Source organism: Zosterops lateralis (genome assembly GCF_965231275.1).
Source record: "Zosterops lateralis genome assembly, chromosome: 6".
Lineage (NCBI taxonomy): Eukaryota > Metazoa > Chordata > Aves > Passeriformes > Zosteropidae > Zosterops > Zosterops lateralis.
Genome location: NC_139761.1, coordinates 5366204 through 5382740, shown reverse-complemented (window position 1 = coordinate 5382740; position 16537 = coordinate 5366204). Strand labels below are relative to the sequence as shown.

At 42.8% G+C, this 16537-nt stretch overlaps 1 protein-coding gene across 2 annotated transcripts; it reads right to left on the bottom strand.

Annotated features, from left to right (window-relative positions):
* Nucleotides 1-85: 85 nt before the first annotated feature.
* PCNX4 (pecanex 4) lies at nt 86-16316 on the bottom strand. 2 transcript variants are annotated; one of them, XM_083863325.1, is made up of 12 exons: nt 16224-16281; nt 13689-13741; nt 12362-13088; nt 10527-10706; nt 9924-10438; nt 9008-9108; nt 8737-8859; nt 8155-8518; nt 4777-4880; nt 3308-4344; nt 2658-2844; nt 86-2310 (listed from the first exon to the last, which is right to left on the bottom strand). In XM_083863325.1, the coding sequence occupies exons 3-12, from the start codon at nt 13054-13056 to the stop codon at nt 2059-2061; spliced, it is 3558 nt and encodes a 1185-aa protein (XP_083719451.1). In that variant the 5' UTR covers nt 13057-13088; nt 13689-13741; nt 16224-16281; the 3' UTR covers nt 86-2058. The 2 variants fall into 2 exon arrangements, with proteins under 2 accessions (XP_083719451.1, XP_083719450.1); XM_083863324.1 differs by lacking the exon at nt 13689-13741 and having other exon boundaries at nt 16224-16316.
* Between the last annotated feature and the right edge of the window lie 221 nt (nt 16317-16537).

Here is a 16537-nt window from a genome sequence, read left to right as displayed (position 1 = left end):
GTGAACACCCTGGGCTGTGCCAAGGGGCTCAGTGAGTGGGGCTGTGGGACAAGCTGCCTGTGACAGCAGGGGACAGGATGTGGCAGGGCAGCACAGCCCTGCTCCACATTCCTGTGCTCCAGCAGGAACTCTGCCCACTGCTAATTGTGCTGCTCCATCTGGTGCCAATCAGGATCTCTGCTGGAACACTGGGCCCAGTTATCAGCAGCTCTCCTCGGGGCTGGGGACCAGATGGAGAGAACACAGAGAAAGGAAGGGAAAAGGATCACAGCTCTCTTCAGTTTTTTCTCAACTGGTTTATTCAGTTTACAAAAGACAAAGGATGAGGGCAGAAATTACAGCCATCTTTGAGTAAGTACTGCTGCAAAAAAAGATAATTAAATTTTCTGTGACCATACAGAAGACAAGTAGTAAGAGATTTACAATGAGGCAAGGGAGGGTTAATTAGATTTAGGAAATAAAACTCCAACTTTCCAGCTGCTGCAAGAGCAGCAAAGAACTGGAGTGAACTGCTTGAGGAGTTCATGACAGTCCTTGCAATGGAAGTTTTAAATCAGAGTAAACATGTGCCAGGGTAGTTTCTTCTGACAGGGAGCTGAAATAGGTGCTCTCTACAAGCCCCTTCCACATCACTCCCATGGCTCTGTATTGCCAATGCAGCTCAGGGCCCAGCATGGCACCAACCTGCTTTGTTAATCCACTACACCACTTGCATAGTTTTTAAAAATCATTTCTGGCCACTATCAAAAGGAACAACCAGCAGCCAAGTACAAGGTTCGTGGCAAATTTCATCTGAAACAAAAAGTCTTAAAGGTGAGGATTAAAAACAATGAATGTGCTCAGAATCAGACAAGGCTGATGTTCCAAACCAATACTGCTTCAGTTATGGAGCAGGTCTGATTTCAATTGATTCTGCAGGACTAGGAAATACAATTACCTACTCCCTGCTCAGCATTTGCCCACAGTGTACCCACTGCCCTGCTGAGAAAACACAGTTATGTGCTAAGACTGGGGGAAGTGAACAGGATAAATGAGCCACTGGAAGCTGGATCTGGACCTGTTTTCAAGGTGACCTGTAACGTTACAAACCAGCTGCCTGAGTCTCTTCCAGCCTGTAGTGAGGTTAAAAAAAATAAATTACTTCTGGCACAGACAGCTGGGTTTTCACCATCCCTCCATCATCAAACTCTCACTGCATTTATGGAAGACTGGTTAGGGAGGTGGACAGAGGTTGCGAGTAACATATATATTTATGTTTATATATATAATATATATCATTTATATGGATACTGGAAGAAGGAGATTAAATCATCCATTTGTTCTTAAATTTTCATCTTTCCCCTAATTATATATATTTACTTCTCTTCTCAGTAAAGTCACCCAGGCTATCAATGTGTCAGAGCACACACTGGTTTATATAAGTTCTTTTTACCAAAACAAGTAGTTTGGTAAAAATTGTCCCTTAGAATTTACTTTAGTTAAAGCATGGCTGATAACTTACTACACATAAGGAAGATTAGTGAAAGTCATGTAACAAATACTAGAACTGAACTCAGTCCAATATAATATGGCCAGAATTAAAAAAAAAAAACAACATATAAATAGTCCTATGTACATGTTGGTTGCCAACACTACAAGAAGCTGTAACCTGACTGGCAGTGCAGGTCACCTGTCCAAGGGAAAAAAAAAAAAAAAAGAAAGAAGTAAAACTAAATGAGAATGCACCAAAAATAGGTAATGATCAAAATTACGTTAGTGATCAGAATTATGGTAATGATCAGAATTACGTTGCTCTTCTCTAAACTGGAGAAGATAATTTCAGCATGTGGCTCATCAGCCACACAGGCAATGATGTCTTGTGTTCCAGCAGCAGGAAACCAGTCCCCAAATTCCCAAATTCCAGCCTGCTGAAGGTTCTGGCCAGCACCATCTCTGAGCCGAGGACGTGCCTGGCACCGCCACCCTGAGAGTAACCCCTGACCTGCAGCGCACGAAGGGAGCACAGACATCTGAGGACAAAGACAAACCAGGAAGAGCCCTGGCTGATAACAGGGCAGCCTAGAAGAGAGGCAGCTGCAGGAGCTGTGAGGAGTACACGGGGTAGCCCAGGGGCGGGTCGGCCGCCTGCACGGTCAGGTTGCGCAGCAGGGCCGGGTGGGCCTGGATGCTGTAACGCTCCTCGTCGTCGTTGGTGGCGTAGAGCAGCTCCCAGGACAGGTTGGCCCACTGGCCCCTCACAGCTTCAGCATTGAGCTTTCCCACCTGGACTAACAGCTCCTGCAGAGTCAGGACTCGCCCCGTGTAAATTCCCTACAAGAACAAACAGATCCAGGTGTCCGGGTCATTGTCCCAGAAGAGACAAGAGCATTTTGGTTACAAAGCACTGAGTGAAGCTTTGGGACCACGCTCTGTGAACACTTTAAACACAACAAAGTACAAACCAATCCCCTCAGTTCAATTCCTCCACTGGAATATAATCAGGAAATATTGCTGCATCTGAAGAACAGTGCAGTGGGGTTTTCAACAACAGTGGTGCCAGTTCCTCTTTAGTCCAAACCAACCTTGCAGAGCCTTCATGTTTTAGAACACAATTACGAGGGGGGAAAAAAGGACAGTGAAAAAGAAAACTGAACTTTGACCTAGTAATTTTTTCTTACCATGCTTGGGTCATGCCCCAGAGAGAAGAGGTATGGCTTTTCCTGCAGAACTGCTTGCTGCCACTCCAGGTCTGACACCAGCCCAATGTACCAATCGCTTTCATATTCCTCCAGGTAATTCACCAGCTCTTTGAAGTTCTCGACTGGGCCCAGGCTGGCTTTGTCCAGCATTAGTTTAAAGGTGTATCTGAAAGGTGCAGAACATGACACAGTCAGCTGTGGGGAAAAGACAGGAGGGAGAAAGGCTCTTCAGGCCACAGAGGGTGGAGAGGCTCCACCAACTCTGTCAGTCACTGCCAGTCAGTCTGTAAAACACATCAGCTTAAACATCTCTCAGTCACCTCCAACACTTCCCCACTGCCTGGCAATAGATAGTGCCAAATATCTAAATCCAGCAGCACAACTGTTAAGATCTGGGAACAATGAAAAAAGGTTGTTTTTGCTCACTTAACACAGCAGATTGGAGGCAGCTGCTGTGGAGGGGAAAGAAGAAAACTCCATACCACAGGCTTCACCACCTGGAGTCACAGGCAATATTCATGTAGGAAAAACCTACAAATAAATTTAAACTATATGGATTTAACAAAACATTACTGAAGTGACGCTTCTCTATTTAATTTTTCTAGTCTCAGGCAATGTTTTTCTTTTACCTGAATGCTTTTAATGCCAGCTGGAAGAGCTCTGGTTTGCCTGTTAGCCAGTCCAAGCCAGCAGACCAGGGAATGCCACCAGTGTAGGCCCTGAAGACGTGGCGAGGGGCAGGCACGGCGTTATCCAGCCCAAACAGACCAAAGCAACACGACAGCACCCCGTGGATGTACAGGTCCTTCAGAGCTTTATCTTTCATAAGGTCTGTGAGTAAACTGGAAGGCTTCTCCTTCAGATGAAAGAAATCCAGCTGGCTCAGAACAAAGTGGTACCATTCCTCTGGAAACCTCTGCCTCATTTCACTGACTTTGGAAGAAGGTACTGGTGCTGTTCTCCATTCCTCAGGGATGCTCAACAACTCTGAGTAAGAGCAACTAAATTCTACACGAGGTAAAACTTCTGGCTGTTTCCCTTTGTCCACAGCAGGCAGCCCAAGCACCACAGCCCTGTTTAACTTATCTTCTGGTGACATTTCTTGTAGGAAATCTTGGCTCTGTGTTTCTACAGACCCCGGAATAGACAGGTGCACTTTTGGTGTCAGTCCCAACTGCCCAAGCTCTTTTCTGTCTCTTGTTCTGCTACTGGCTTCAAAATCAAAAATGTCACTATCATCAGTCCAGTCCTCCACTGTATCAACACTAAAGCTGTCTTCTTCCCTCAGAGCTCTGGATCCTTTCACTGCACCACTATGCTGATTTTCTGGAAATGATCCTTTTTTGCTCTTGTTGGCACTGCCTGGGCTTTCCCATGTCTTTGATTTTTTATAACAATACTGGACAAGCATCCATACAAGCACCTTAACAAAATCATCTTTCAGGTGCTTTAAATTCTCATGGGAATCAATTATTCCAGATAACACATTCCTGGCATCAGAATACAGCCTCACAGGAACAACAGTACAGGGAGTGAGGATGTGTCCAAAATGGGGATTGGGAGACAGAATCCGCGTGTGCTCCTGATGTTCAAAGGCCATTTCAAAAATTTCATCCACTCTGTGAGCTTCAGCAGTATGGCAGGATGTTTCCTGCAGTTCTAGCCCCTAAAGCACAAATGAAAACAGCTTCCTGTTAGCCTTCACCAGGATGTAACTTTAAACACTAGCAAGTTGTTTGCTTGCAAGAGAATTATTCTGAACAAGATGATCGTCAGTATTTCCACAACTGAATCTACAAATGTATCTAAAGATAATAGCAACAACAAAGCACTCACTCCAACATTAAGCACAGATCAACGACTTATATAAATCTTTGCCTGATGCAGATCTTATTAACCAGCTTATTAAATATACTGTGTCACAAGCTAAATGATAAAAAAATTTCACATCTGCTACTCACGTAAATTGCAAGACTAATTAATACAACACTCATCTTAAAGAATTAAATGTAAATCAGTTACACTGCTGAAATGTTGCACAGCAAAAGGTTTGCACAATTTCCAGACATCAACATCTCAGTGCTCAGCATGCAAGTACCTTGATGTTAACACCACAGTATGTGAAGCCTTTTTCCAGCACCAATATCCACATCAGCCTGTCCTGAAAGCGGCACAAGTAATGTGACCCGGGCAGAGAGAGACCTGGGCAAGGAAAAAACCCAAACAAAAATAACATTTTACCTTTTCTATACGCCAATGAAAGGATTCAACAGCAAACACCAACTATTTCTGCATCAACATCACAACCAGTTAGCACTGGCTAACTAGCACCTCAGAATCTTGAAGAAACTGGCTGAAATTGCAGCTTTGAAAAAGCTGTGGAAACTTGGGAAACCTCACAAAACTGCAGGACTGCATTATTCAGACTGGAGCAGGTGTGAACAACAACTCCACCCTTAATTCCCTTTGCAGGGATGACTTTTATGGTTAAAGATCATTTTTTGGCTGCATTCTCAACCACACAGTTCCCACTGAGATTCTCTGGAGACCTAAAATCCTTCTTACTGAGAATTTATTAAAGAATCGTGATACGGCACAGGAATTTCCTGATAGACCAATTTGTTGTGGAGTAGGAATTTTATTTGTTATCAGAGAAATAAAAATATAACTGAACTGAAATTTGAAAATCAGGGCCTGAACAACAGTAAATTAGTACTCAAAAAAAAAAAAAAAAAAAAAAAAAAAAAAAAAAAAAAAAAAAAAAAACCAAACAAAAAAGCACCCAAACTTTTTTCTCTTTTTTACCTATGTCACAAAAAGAGCAATGCCAAATTTCCTAAGAACTGGTGGTTATACTGTATTTGAACTACAGCCTGATGTCAATCCTCCTACCACAATGGTTCTATTCTTAAACATGACATTTGCTGACAGTTTATGACCTGCTTCTGCTGTCATTCATGTCTGGTGACCACTCACTTGCAGAGAATTTCAGTTTTAAAACGTTGTAAGATGAAATCAGTGAATCCAACCATTAAGCTGTAGTTAAAATTTAAGTAACTTTTTCTATCCCACTGAGCTAATGAAGTGCATTTTCTTGCTAACATTTTGCAAAGATTTTAATTCCTTTCTTGCTAGCTGTTAAAGCTACTAAAGCTCCTTTACACAGAAAAAACTATGGGTTTAAATTAGTGACACACAAAGTGGGACTGCTTCCTTTTGAACTCATCTGAGAACACCACAGTTTTTCTTGCTTCAAGACATTCATTCACAGATTTTCCCATTAAAGAAGAGACTTTTTACCCCTGAAGACCAGTCTTTTAATTTTTTTATTCTGAGGCATACATGCCATCACAGCCCTGATGGGAATGGGGAAAAAAAACCTATTAAAATATGTATATATATAATACAGATAGATATAAGAGATAGATAACATATATATATGACAAATCAATAGATATTATAATGATATAATAAATATATCTATTGTAGATATAAAACACAGATGCAGTAGACAAACTGAAGTATCCTTCTTTAGGGAAAAAAGATTTCCTAGTTTTATTTAGTACCTCTCTCTAACCAATGATGAAAGTGCAGCACATGTTTCCTAGTAAAACACCTGGATATATTCTTCAGAAAGGCAAGATTAAGGTTAACTCCCACTGCCTTCAAATATTAAGCCACTTTTTCCAGCCATAAGCCATTTTCTAAGAGGCTTATGTAAATATTTGCCTCTTGTCTAAGGGCTACAATCTTTTGATTATTTAGGTTACACAAAGGCTGTTTCTCAAGAAAATGACCTTGCAATTTTACAACAGTTACTCTGTCTCCAGCTGGGAAAAAGACTGTGCTTTTCTTCACCTCTGTCTCTGTAATTCTGTGAAAACCCCTTTAGGATGCCTTTCACAGGCTGTAAACCCACAAGGGCTGCTACAATCCCACCCCAACTGCCTGCACAAGATATGACATTAAATCTTATCAGTGAGTTTGTTCTCAGCTGTTTACTGCTACTTAGGCTACATCATGTGTTACACAAACATCCAGTCAATATGCACCATAACTAATTAACACAGCCAAATTAGCAAAGTCACCTTCTGGATGCTGAGTAATGGGATTGATGCAGAGACAGACAGACCTACAGAGAGCAGTGTGACACATATCCTTCTCTATGTTGTTTGGCTAAAGAACACAATTTACAGCCTCCAGTTAGGCAGGATCAATGCACTCCACCCTTTTTGTTCAGTATAGAAAAATTAGAATTGATATTGTTTCATCACATTTCATTACCTTAAAGGTAACAAATCAGAGTTATGTTTTTACAGGATTGTAGCAAGGAGACATTATAGAATCAGTAGCTGGCAAAGACCTCCTAGATCATCAAGCCCACCCTTTGACTGAATACTACCATGAAACTGTATCACAAACTGCTACATCTACTTGTTCCTTGAATGCTCCCTGGGATGATGACTTCACCACTTCCCTGGGGAGCCCGTTCCAATGCTTAACCCTCCTTTCCATGAAGAAATATTTCCCAATATCCAATATTTCTCAATATCTTGAACCTCTCCTGGTGCAACTTGTGGCTGTTCCCCTTTGTCCTACCGTTGGTTGTACAAGAAGGATAAAAGTAACCACCTTTTCCTGAGCAATCTCTGAATATCAGATCTAACCCACAGTGTGAAATGTGGTTTTCAACCCCAGATTCTCCTGTTCTCCAGCAAAAACATGTTTCTTGAAGTATTTAGCTGCAATATTTCACAGAATTCACAGAATGACTGGGTTGGAAGAGACCTTCAAGTCCAACCCAGCCCTAACACCTCAACTAAACCATGGCACTGAGTGCCACATCCAGCCTTTGTTTAAACACACCCAGGGATGGTGACTCCACCACCTCCTACAGCAAACCATTCCAGTACTTTATCACTCTTTCCATGAATATCTTTTTCCTAATATCCAACCTGTATTTCCCTTGGCACAGCTTCATACTGTGTCCTCTAGTTCTGTCAGATGCTGCCTGGAGAAAGAGACCAACCCCACCTAACTACAGCCACTTTCAGGGAGTTGTAGAGAGTGACAAGGTCACCTCTGAGTCTCCTTTTCTCCAGGATAAACACCCCCAGCTCCCTCAGTCGTTTCTCACAGGGTTTGTGTTCCCAGCCCCTCACCAGCCTTGGGGCCTCCTCTGGACATGCTCAAGGGTCTCAACATCCTTCCTAAACTGAGGGGCCAGGACTGGACACAGCACTCAATGTCCTTCCTAAACTGAGGGGCCAGGACTGGACACAGCACTCAATGTCCTTCCTAAACTGAGGGGCCAGAGGACTGGACACAGCACTCAATGTCCTTCCTAAACTGAGGGGCCAGGACTCAGCACTCCAGGTGTGGCCTCACCAGTGCCCAGTACAGAGGAAGAAACACCTCCCTGCTCCTGCTGGGCACACTGTTGCTGTGAGAGATGCAGAAAGCTCCCTGTACATACCCAGCCCTCCGGCGGCCAGGGCCCCCTGCAGCGCGGTGGCCAGGCTGGGCACCAGCTGCCGGTAGTAGACGGTGTCGGAGCAGACGCAGGCGCTGCCGCCCACGGGGCCGGGCCAGCTCCGCAGGGGCCGGGGGAAGCCCACCAGGAACACGGGCAGGGTGAAGAGCGGCAGCAGGGGCGAGGAGAGCAGCGCCGACACAGCCACCAGGGCCAGCAGCACGGGGAAGAAGGCGACGTTGAGCGCGATCAGAGCGGCGCTGGACCTGCGGCGCTGCTTCTTCTCCGTCCATGACGTCAGGAGGATGGCGATGGCAAAGTGCAGCTTGGAGAGGAACTGGAGCAGCCGATCCCGCAGGAGACCCACCTGCAGCAGACAGGTGGAAACATGGGGTTTGTAGCCTGTAGCACGCTCAGCACAGCCACAGGAATATGAAGACAATGACTATCATTGGTGTTAGAATACATCTTAGTACAGTTTTTAGGTTCTATCTGCTGGGTTCTGTAATTCTCCAATAGGAGAGGGTAAGGAAACAGAGACTTCAGGTATCAACTATCTGCTTAATTTTACATTATGAGCATTACCAGCAAGAGTTTGATTCCTGTATCAAGGCTCCTGTTCCACCAGAGGTCTGGATTAAACATCAGCATTTGTGCTGCTGACACAACCACCACGTCTAGTAGGGCATTTTCTGTATTCTGCCAGACCTAAAACAGAGATATGTTAGAAATACATTAAAAAATATATCTATTTATCTCTGCTTTCATGACCTGGAGTATTTCTTCCAGGTCATCTTGGTTCTCAAATCATGTAGAAGAGCATTTCTAAGGCTAACATATTTAAAATTCAAATTACCATCCTGAATATCCTTGTGAATCCAATGGAAACAGACACGGAATGTGGGTTTTGTAGCGAACGGTCGAGTGACAGGAACGCGATCATAGCAAAGGGAGACACTGCAATGGAAACAAAAGAATCACTGACCTCCTTCTAAAAACATAACAAAAGTCAACAGAGGTAAGCAGTCTTATTGCAGGATGGAAATCCCAGCATAAAAGAGAAACCTTCCCTTCACCATCACAAACTCCTCTTTGTATTACACTCCCACGATATCAAACAATTTATTTGCACTAATGGCCCAGGACAACAAACATTTACATCAATGCTTAGTTCTTACTTGCTATTAGTTCTTTTGTCCTTTATTTGTTTCCCCAAAAGAAAACTCAGAAAAATAAAAATAAGCATGAAATAGCACTCATCAATCTACTTTCCCAAAGTAATGCTTCTTTATGAAATGAAATAATTTAAATCAAATTTTTATTCCCTCAAAGTAGATGCATTTGTCTCTAACCTACCAGAAAGGAGGCTCTTCCCTTTACTAGCAAGTTCTAAGAACCAAATATTTAGTCAGCTTGAAGACTTTCAATTCATTTTGTTTCCAAGTACATCTTTTCAAAAGTGGGTACTGCAGTTGTAACTAAAATCCTTTAAAAGGCCCTGCTTTCTCAGCTGGGCTTTTGAAAGGCTCAAGTTTTTAAGTTCACCCCTATAAAAGAAACAAATAAAATCACTTTCAAATTCAATCACTTTCAAATATGCTGGACCAGTAACTTTGACCTCAATGTACAATTTAACATGACATCAATGAGCATTTCCAGCCACTTGGTTTCCCTTGGTCCATTCACAGAATCTTGCACATACAGCAGTTCTAGAGTTTCAATCTCCCTACAAAGCATCATCTAACAAACAACAGACAGTTGTGTATTCCTACCTAGTGTTAGTAAAATCCTCCTGACAACACCAACTTTCATTAGCCTTCTTTGCTTCTCCATGAACACATCCACAGTCCTGACATCCTTTGGGTAAAAGGGGTTTCTGAAGACTCCAAACAAGTACACTCTCTGAATCTCTCTAAGAATCCACAGAATTACAAGTAACAGGATCAGAATGTAACTTGCTATGGCCTGGGGACTGGCTGGGGAAAACGATGAGGGGCCTGCAAACTGATGCAGCAGGCTGGCTTCTGTGAGAGCAAATGCCAACACAGTCACATAGAAAATAAATTCCCTCCACCCAAATTGTATTCTAAGACCTCTGTGTGTATTTTGAGATTTGCTGGGGCCTAAATGGCTGCTCATGGTGTGTTTGAAGGCAAACCCAATCTCACTTAGGTTAAGACTCAGTATGAACCCAAATCCAGTCATGAAGAGGATCACACCGAGGGGGCTGGGAATGAAATACGATGCTATTGCTGTTCCAGCAGAAATGAGAAACATTACTAACAACCTGTGAAGGAGAAAATAAAGAAGATTTGCTTGAAAAGAAAAAGGTTATGAACAATACTGATATATTTTACAATTGTAGAAACATTTACTTTGTGTTACTTGACATAGGTGAACCTCCTAGTCCAAACTCCAACAGTTGTTCCATTCCCCAGAGAAAAAGTGCATCAAGTGGGGGCAGAATTCCCATTGCCCACAAGAATGGCAGAAAAAGAAACAGGATGTGCAAAATCTGGTTTGTCTGTTCTAGAATGGGTGCGTTGACAGCAAACCTGGATAAAAGAAGAAATGGATTTGACTTCTGTGAAGGGAAAAACAACTTCCACGTGGGAAGATTTCCTGTTTAATTACTACAGCAAATTCCAAAGTAAAACCATTACACATTCAGCCTATAAAACCCAATGAGTATTTTTTGAAAGGAAAAATAAGGACATATTTATGCTTGGGACAGTAACACATTAATTAGAACATCAGAACACAGACTAAATTTTCATTTTAAAGATTTGAAGCCTTCAGATAAATACAGTGATGCAATTACCTTGATTATTTTTGTTACTGTTGTGATAATACACTGAAAAAATACTTGTGGAAAAAAACAAAGGTCCACAGGCTCCAAGGCCTCAGCTGTTTAACAAAAAATTGTAAAGAATTTTTTTCAGAAACACAAAAGCAAAATTTTATGCAATTTCAAGGCCCAAGATCTAAGCTTCAACACTGGAAGAACTGGCATGTTGCCTGTACACCTACAGATAATATTGTATATTCCTAAAGAGAGTTTATTTCTATATAAAAGTGCCAAAATCTTCCTGCAAAACCACCAAGATCAGTATTAGAAATCTGCATAAAGGTAGCAAACTGTCAAGATATTTGCTTTCTCTATATTTTTTAACAAGTAAGCAAGCTCAGAGGAATTTTATCAGGAGTTTTGACAATGTCTTAATCTTCTCCCCAGGAAATTGAATAGAAGAATTTGGAGTCCAAGACCACATGTATAATTCTCACACCTCACCTGAAGTGGTAATTAAGGTAAATCATTAACAGAGACATCTCACAGTGCAAAACTAGCAAATTCAAACATTGGGTTTCTTTAACATATCTGAAGTACCCCAACCATAAAATATGTACATGTGGCAAAGGGCTATAAATATCACCTGATAGGGAGAATGAATGAATGCAGAGAGTAAATCTAAAAGCATCTTGTTTTAGGAGCCTGATACTACAAATACTTCAGCCAAGGCACTTATCTGAAAAACAGAAATCTGACTCTCCTGATTTGCAGACTGACACTTTTGTCAGTCAGCTCTTTTGTATTGCAAAGGCATTTAAAAATCCAAGTTCAAAATCCATATAAAAAAGCCACAGCAATATTCCCACTTGCTTACCTATTCCTTAAAACCAAATTCAGAGGTTTTTTTGTGGTTGGTTTGTTTGTTTGTTTGTTTGTGTTTTTTTCGGGTTTTTTTTTTGCCTGTTTTATAAAAGCTTCTGCTATCACTTCACAGAGCTTAAATTAGAAAGTATTCCAGGATGAAATCCAGTAATCCTGAATCTTGCAGTGTTTAGATTTATGATTCCAGGTCAGGAACACTTGTTTTCAAAACACATCCTTTAAAATGATAAGAGATGCAAACGCTCCAATACAAAAATATGAAAAATGACATAGTAAAAGATAGTTTTACTTATCTCTTACTTACAAACTGCTCTTCCTAGTTTACATGGAATGCTATAAAAATTTAAGGACTTTTTATACACAGCAAAGAACCTCAATTTTTTAATCATATATGCATCAATCTTCCTTCTTTGAAGTTACTACAGTTGATTAGAATCTTAAAATACCTTTTCCTCAGAAGAATAATTTAACCTCTCCCATCAAAAAATACACAGAATAACCATCCCTTTCAGTGGCTAAATGCATTATTACGTTTACCTGTGTGCAAGGTCCACAGCAATAAAGACAAAAATGTAGAAAGGTCTCATCAGAGCAGTGATTTCATAAGTATCCAGTGCTTGGAAAGTGGCTGTTTCGGTGGCTGTGTTTATGATTAATGAATACTCTCCTATACATATGGTCACCCATCCCAACACAAAGATCACAACAGTTCCTCCAAGGTTGCTGTATAACAAGGTTATTCTGTTTGGCAGCAAATACCAAGTTCCCAGCCCACACAATACCCCTGCCAGAAGGGAATGGAGTACGGTGTTGATTATGTACTTCTTGCCAGGAATAATAAATTTTACTGTCTCTGAACCTACACAGCTGGAAAATTCAAACTCATCTTCATCTGTCAGGGTACTCTGAATTTGCATCCTCTCTACTGTCACTGTTTTCTGCTTTGCATAGAGATTTGTCAACTGAAGAGCAAGGGCAGTGACAAACATGAGTCCTCCCGACAGCGCCGCGGTGCAGAAATCCCTCATCACTCCCAGCTGGTACAGGAGTGTTCCCACTCCTCCCCAAAGCCATGGAGTCAGGAAAAGGATGAGCTGGTTCACGTAGATGTAAGGAGGGGCACAGTAGCCTAATCTGAAGCGGGGACCTCCCAGCAGAGTCTGAGGGAAGCGCTTCAAGAAGAACTCCTGTTTGTAGTCGTTGAGCAGGGGCACATCTGGCCCCATCCTCATGGCTCAGGAACGCTGCCTGGGGATCATCTTTCCTGGGAGAGAGCAGAGAGGAATACAGGGACACATTACTGACTCTGGAACTCAGAACTCAGGGAATTCTTGTGTCTTCTTTTTATTTACCAAGTTACAGTGGAATTCTGACATGGTGCTGTTAGAATTTCCCAGAATACAATGACCAAGCAAACATCTGTTTTAAAACGTGAACACATTCTTTCATCTGAAGGTTGCAAATGAAAATATATAACCTGTTCTTGGGAGATGATAAAACCAACCATCACCCCATCAGAATACCTTCCTAAAAGTGACATTCTTCCCACTCAATCTGATTCCAACCACATCTCCAATTCCAAATCCTGTTAAGAATCTCTGTATAGAGAGTTTGTGGTTTCAGGGACACAGGCACACAGAGGTCCCTGTAAAAAAAAAAATCAAAGCTTTATGGAATAAAGCTTTTTCTACATAAATATATTAAAAAAATGTAAGCAGAAGTACTGGAAATTGTTTTCCACATCAGCATTGTTACTGTCCTCCCTACACAGCCCAGTTGAAGGACAGGATCTCACTATAATATAAAATAAACAGTTCACCTTCTGCTTCCTAAAACATATTTAAAAAAAAAATAAACACAATACTTGTGAGTTGTAGCAGAATCAGCATATGTTCTTCTTTGTGCCAATGGAAAAAGCTGAAAGAAAGGAAAGAAAAAGATGCCTGTAGACGTTTACAATGACCCATCAAACAGAAATAGGTTTGAATATTCTTTTAGAGAGTAGCAGGCAATGTAGAAACAATGAATGTAAGGTGGTAACTATGATATTCAAATATAATTTTCTATGCTGTTAATCATCATGGAAGCAAGAATCTACGAGTGACAGGCAGAAATACTCAAGCTAAGAAATAGGGTGAAAAAACCAGCACAAAAAAAGCAGTGCCAATATCATTAATAATAATTCTAAAAAAAGAGATGGTGTGCATTAGGAGATGTGCAAGTACTGAAATTCTGACTGACTTTCTTCCCCTGGACCTGTACAATCTGATGAATACCCACTGCCATCACTGGTGAGACATTAAAAATTAAACATTTGGCCACCACAGAGTCCTCAAACTACTGCCATCCCTTTTTTCTACAATACCAAATATTTCTGAGCCCTTCTGAAAACAACCATTTATTTAAACAGGTATCAGTCACTTGACTGTTGGTAGATGCTGCTCACTGGGGAATGAAGTTGGAAATAGTGCAAATGAGATTTTATGCTTTACCATGACTGAAAATTTCCATTCTGCATCCACTAAGTCAATGCACTCCACCATGGAAAGCAGGACCCCACAGGCTCTGTAACCACTCTTTATGTAGGCTGTAGGGTTTTGGGTTTTTTTTCTAAATAAAATATTGCAAACACAGGTTTTTTGGTCATACCATTTCAAGCCACTAAATACTTCTTAAAAGTAAGGAGAAGGCAGCAGTCAGTCCTACTGGAACTAATGGAAAAGACACATGTTGACAATGGAGAGGGAAATTCATCCCAGTCAGCTCAGGAATTTCAGAATGTAACAGCGACACACCCAACTAAAAACAAATTTCAAATGTAATTGTAAAATATCACAATTCAGTCAATCTTTAGAAAAAAAAAAGCACTGTTTAGAGGGTATATGGGCATGGAGCTTAAGTTGCAGGGAGAGTTACATGCAGTAGAAGATTTATAGGCAATGACAGAGGCTGAGTTTAAAAAGAAAACATAGGACCAATAGGTGCAGAGTTTTCCCTGAAAAACAGTTTTTGGGCAGCTGTGTTTTTCTGCTCTGAGAGGGGCTATTTTTGTTTCCAGTTCCAAGTCTGCATTTGTGTTTGTCAGTTTATATTGCTAACCAAATGTTAACAAAACATTCCTCTTACAGTTTCTGTGTAAACAATAGGCATCTTTGTGTGAGACACAAGAATCTACGCACATAAACAATATAGTTCCACTTGGCTCTGCTCCAAAACGAGCCACAAAAAAAAAAAAAAGGTGGATTTATTTGCTGAAGCTCTTTAACTACAGAAACTCTTCCCTCTGCTGCTCTCCTGCCTTCCAACTAGTCAGGTAGCACATCAGGACTTCAAAGAGGGACTCATCCATGTTTTATTCCTGTGCAAAGCCCTAGCAACAAGGCTCCACACATTTGTGAGTGTTTACAGGACCTGGCTTCAATACACATTCCTGACATAGAGGCCTGGCCCCACTAGGAGAACTTGCCTGGATACCCAAACAACCCCCAGCACAACAGTCTGTCATCATCGGGGAGGGGATATCCCTGCCACTTGGACACTACCGCAGGAAAAAGGGCTGGAACACCATAAAAGTCACTTCACAAGTTTTTCCCTGCAATAACCTCGTTATGCCCGTATTACAAAGCAAACCTCGCCACAAATTCAGGCAGGAATTCATTCACAGGAGGGCATGAATTTTCATCTAAATAAACACCATCCTTTCACGTGGGCTGATGTTGGATCAGCTGAGTTTGGTTTGCTTTTATTTTTAGCAGGTTACAGAGTGTGTGCACCAGCTGTCTGCCCCTTATGCAGCTGAAACACACGGGGCTTTAAAACCCTTACCTCGGTGGTCTTACAGGTGTTTTTATGAGAGGATAAGCAAGGGTTATAAACCACCTGCCAGCCAAGCTGGAGGAACAGGGGGGAGGTGAAGGGGCGGCTGTGGCATCCCCTGTCCCACCAAACCCAGACGCGCCCGGTGCCCGCACACCTGGGTAAAGATTCCCTGGACAAACATCCATGGCTGAAGAGCCCGCTGTGCTGCAGGCCAGCTCCCAGCCAGGAGAGAGGTGAAACAGGCTGGGATCCCTGCCCAGCAGTGCAGATCCCACTGCCCAGCAAGAGCGGGGACACGGCGCTTTAGGACAACACAACACACCCCATTATCCCGTTTCAGGATGAGCATCCCGGGATCGCCTTTGGGAAGGGCCGCCTCCTCCCGAGGCACCTCTGCCCCTGACCAGAGCGGCTCCCACCTGGGCCACCACTCTTCTCACCCACCCAGCTCCCCTCACCTCTTTTACAGGCATTAAATAAAAACCCCCAACACCAAGCGGCTGCAGAAAACACCTCTGCGGTCTCCGGAGGGCAAACTCGCGGCAGGCAGGCAGGGAGCCTCGGCAGGGATGGCACCTACCTGTGGCCCGGGCTCGGAGCGGGGCAGGGGCCGGCAGGGTAGGGGGCCGAGCCGGCGGTGGGAGAAGGAGGAGGATGAGGAGGAGGAGGAGGATGGCGGAGCGCGGCCGTTCTCTGCCCGCCCCTTTTTCCCGCCCCTCAGCGGCCGCCGCCATTTTGCCCGCCTGAGGGGACGCGCTGCCTGCGGGAAATGGCTCCGGCCGGCCCAGGGTTCTTTCGGTGCCTCCTCAGCGGGGTCGGTACCGGAGAGCTGAGGGGCCCTGGTGCTCTCGCTCCCTCACGGCATCCCAGAATTAATCCCGGTGGAAAAGACCT

What these genes read in the sequence shown, in the direction of transcription:
- PCNX4 (XM_083863324.1), bottom strand. Translation starts at nt 13,056, where the DNA reads ATGAGGATGGGGCCAGATGTGCCCCTGCTCAACGACTACAAACAGGAG. An exon ending in CCTATGTCAAGTAACACAAA is followed by an intron (nt 10,439 to 10,526) that starts GTAAATGTTTCT and finishes TCTCCTTCACAG; the next exon opens with GTTGTTAGTAATGTTTCTCA. An exon ending in TCACAAGGATATTCAGGATG is followed by an intron (nt 8,860 to 9,007) that starts GTAATTTGAATT and finishes TCTCTGTTTTAG; the next exon opens with GTCTGGCAGAATACAGAAAA.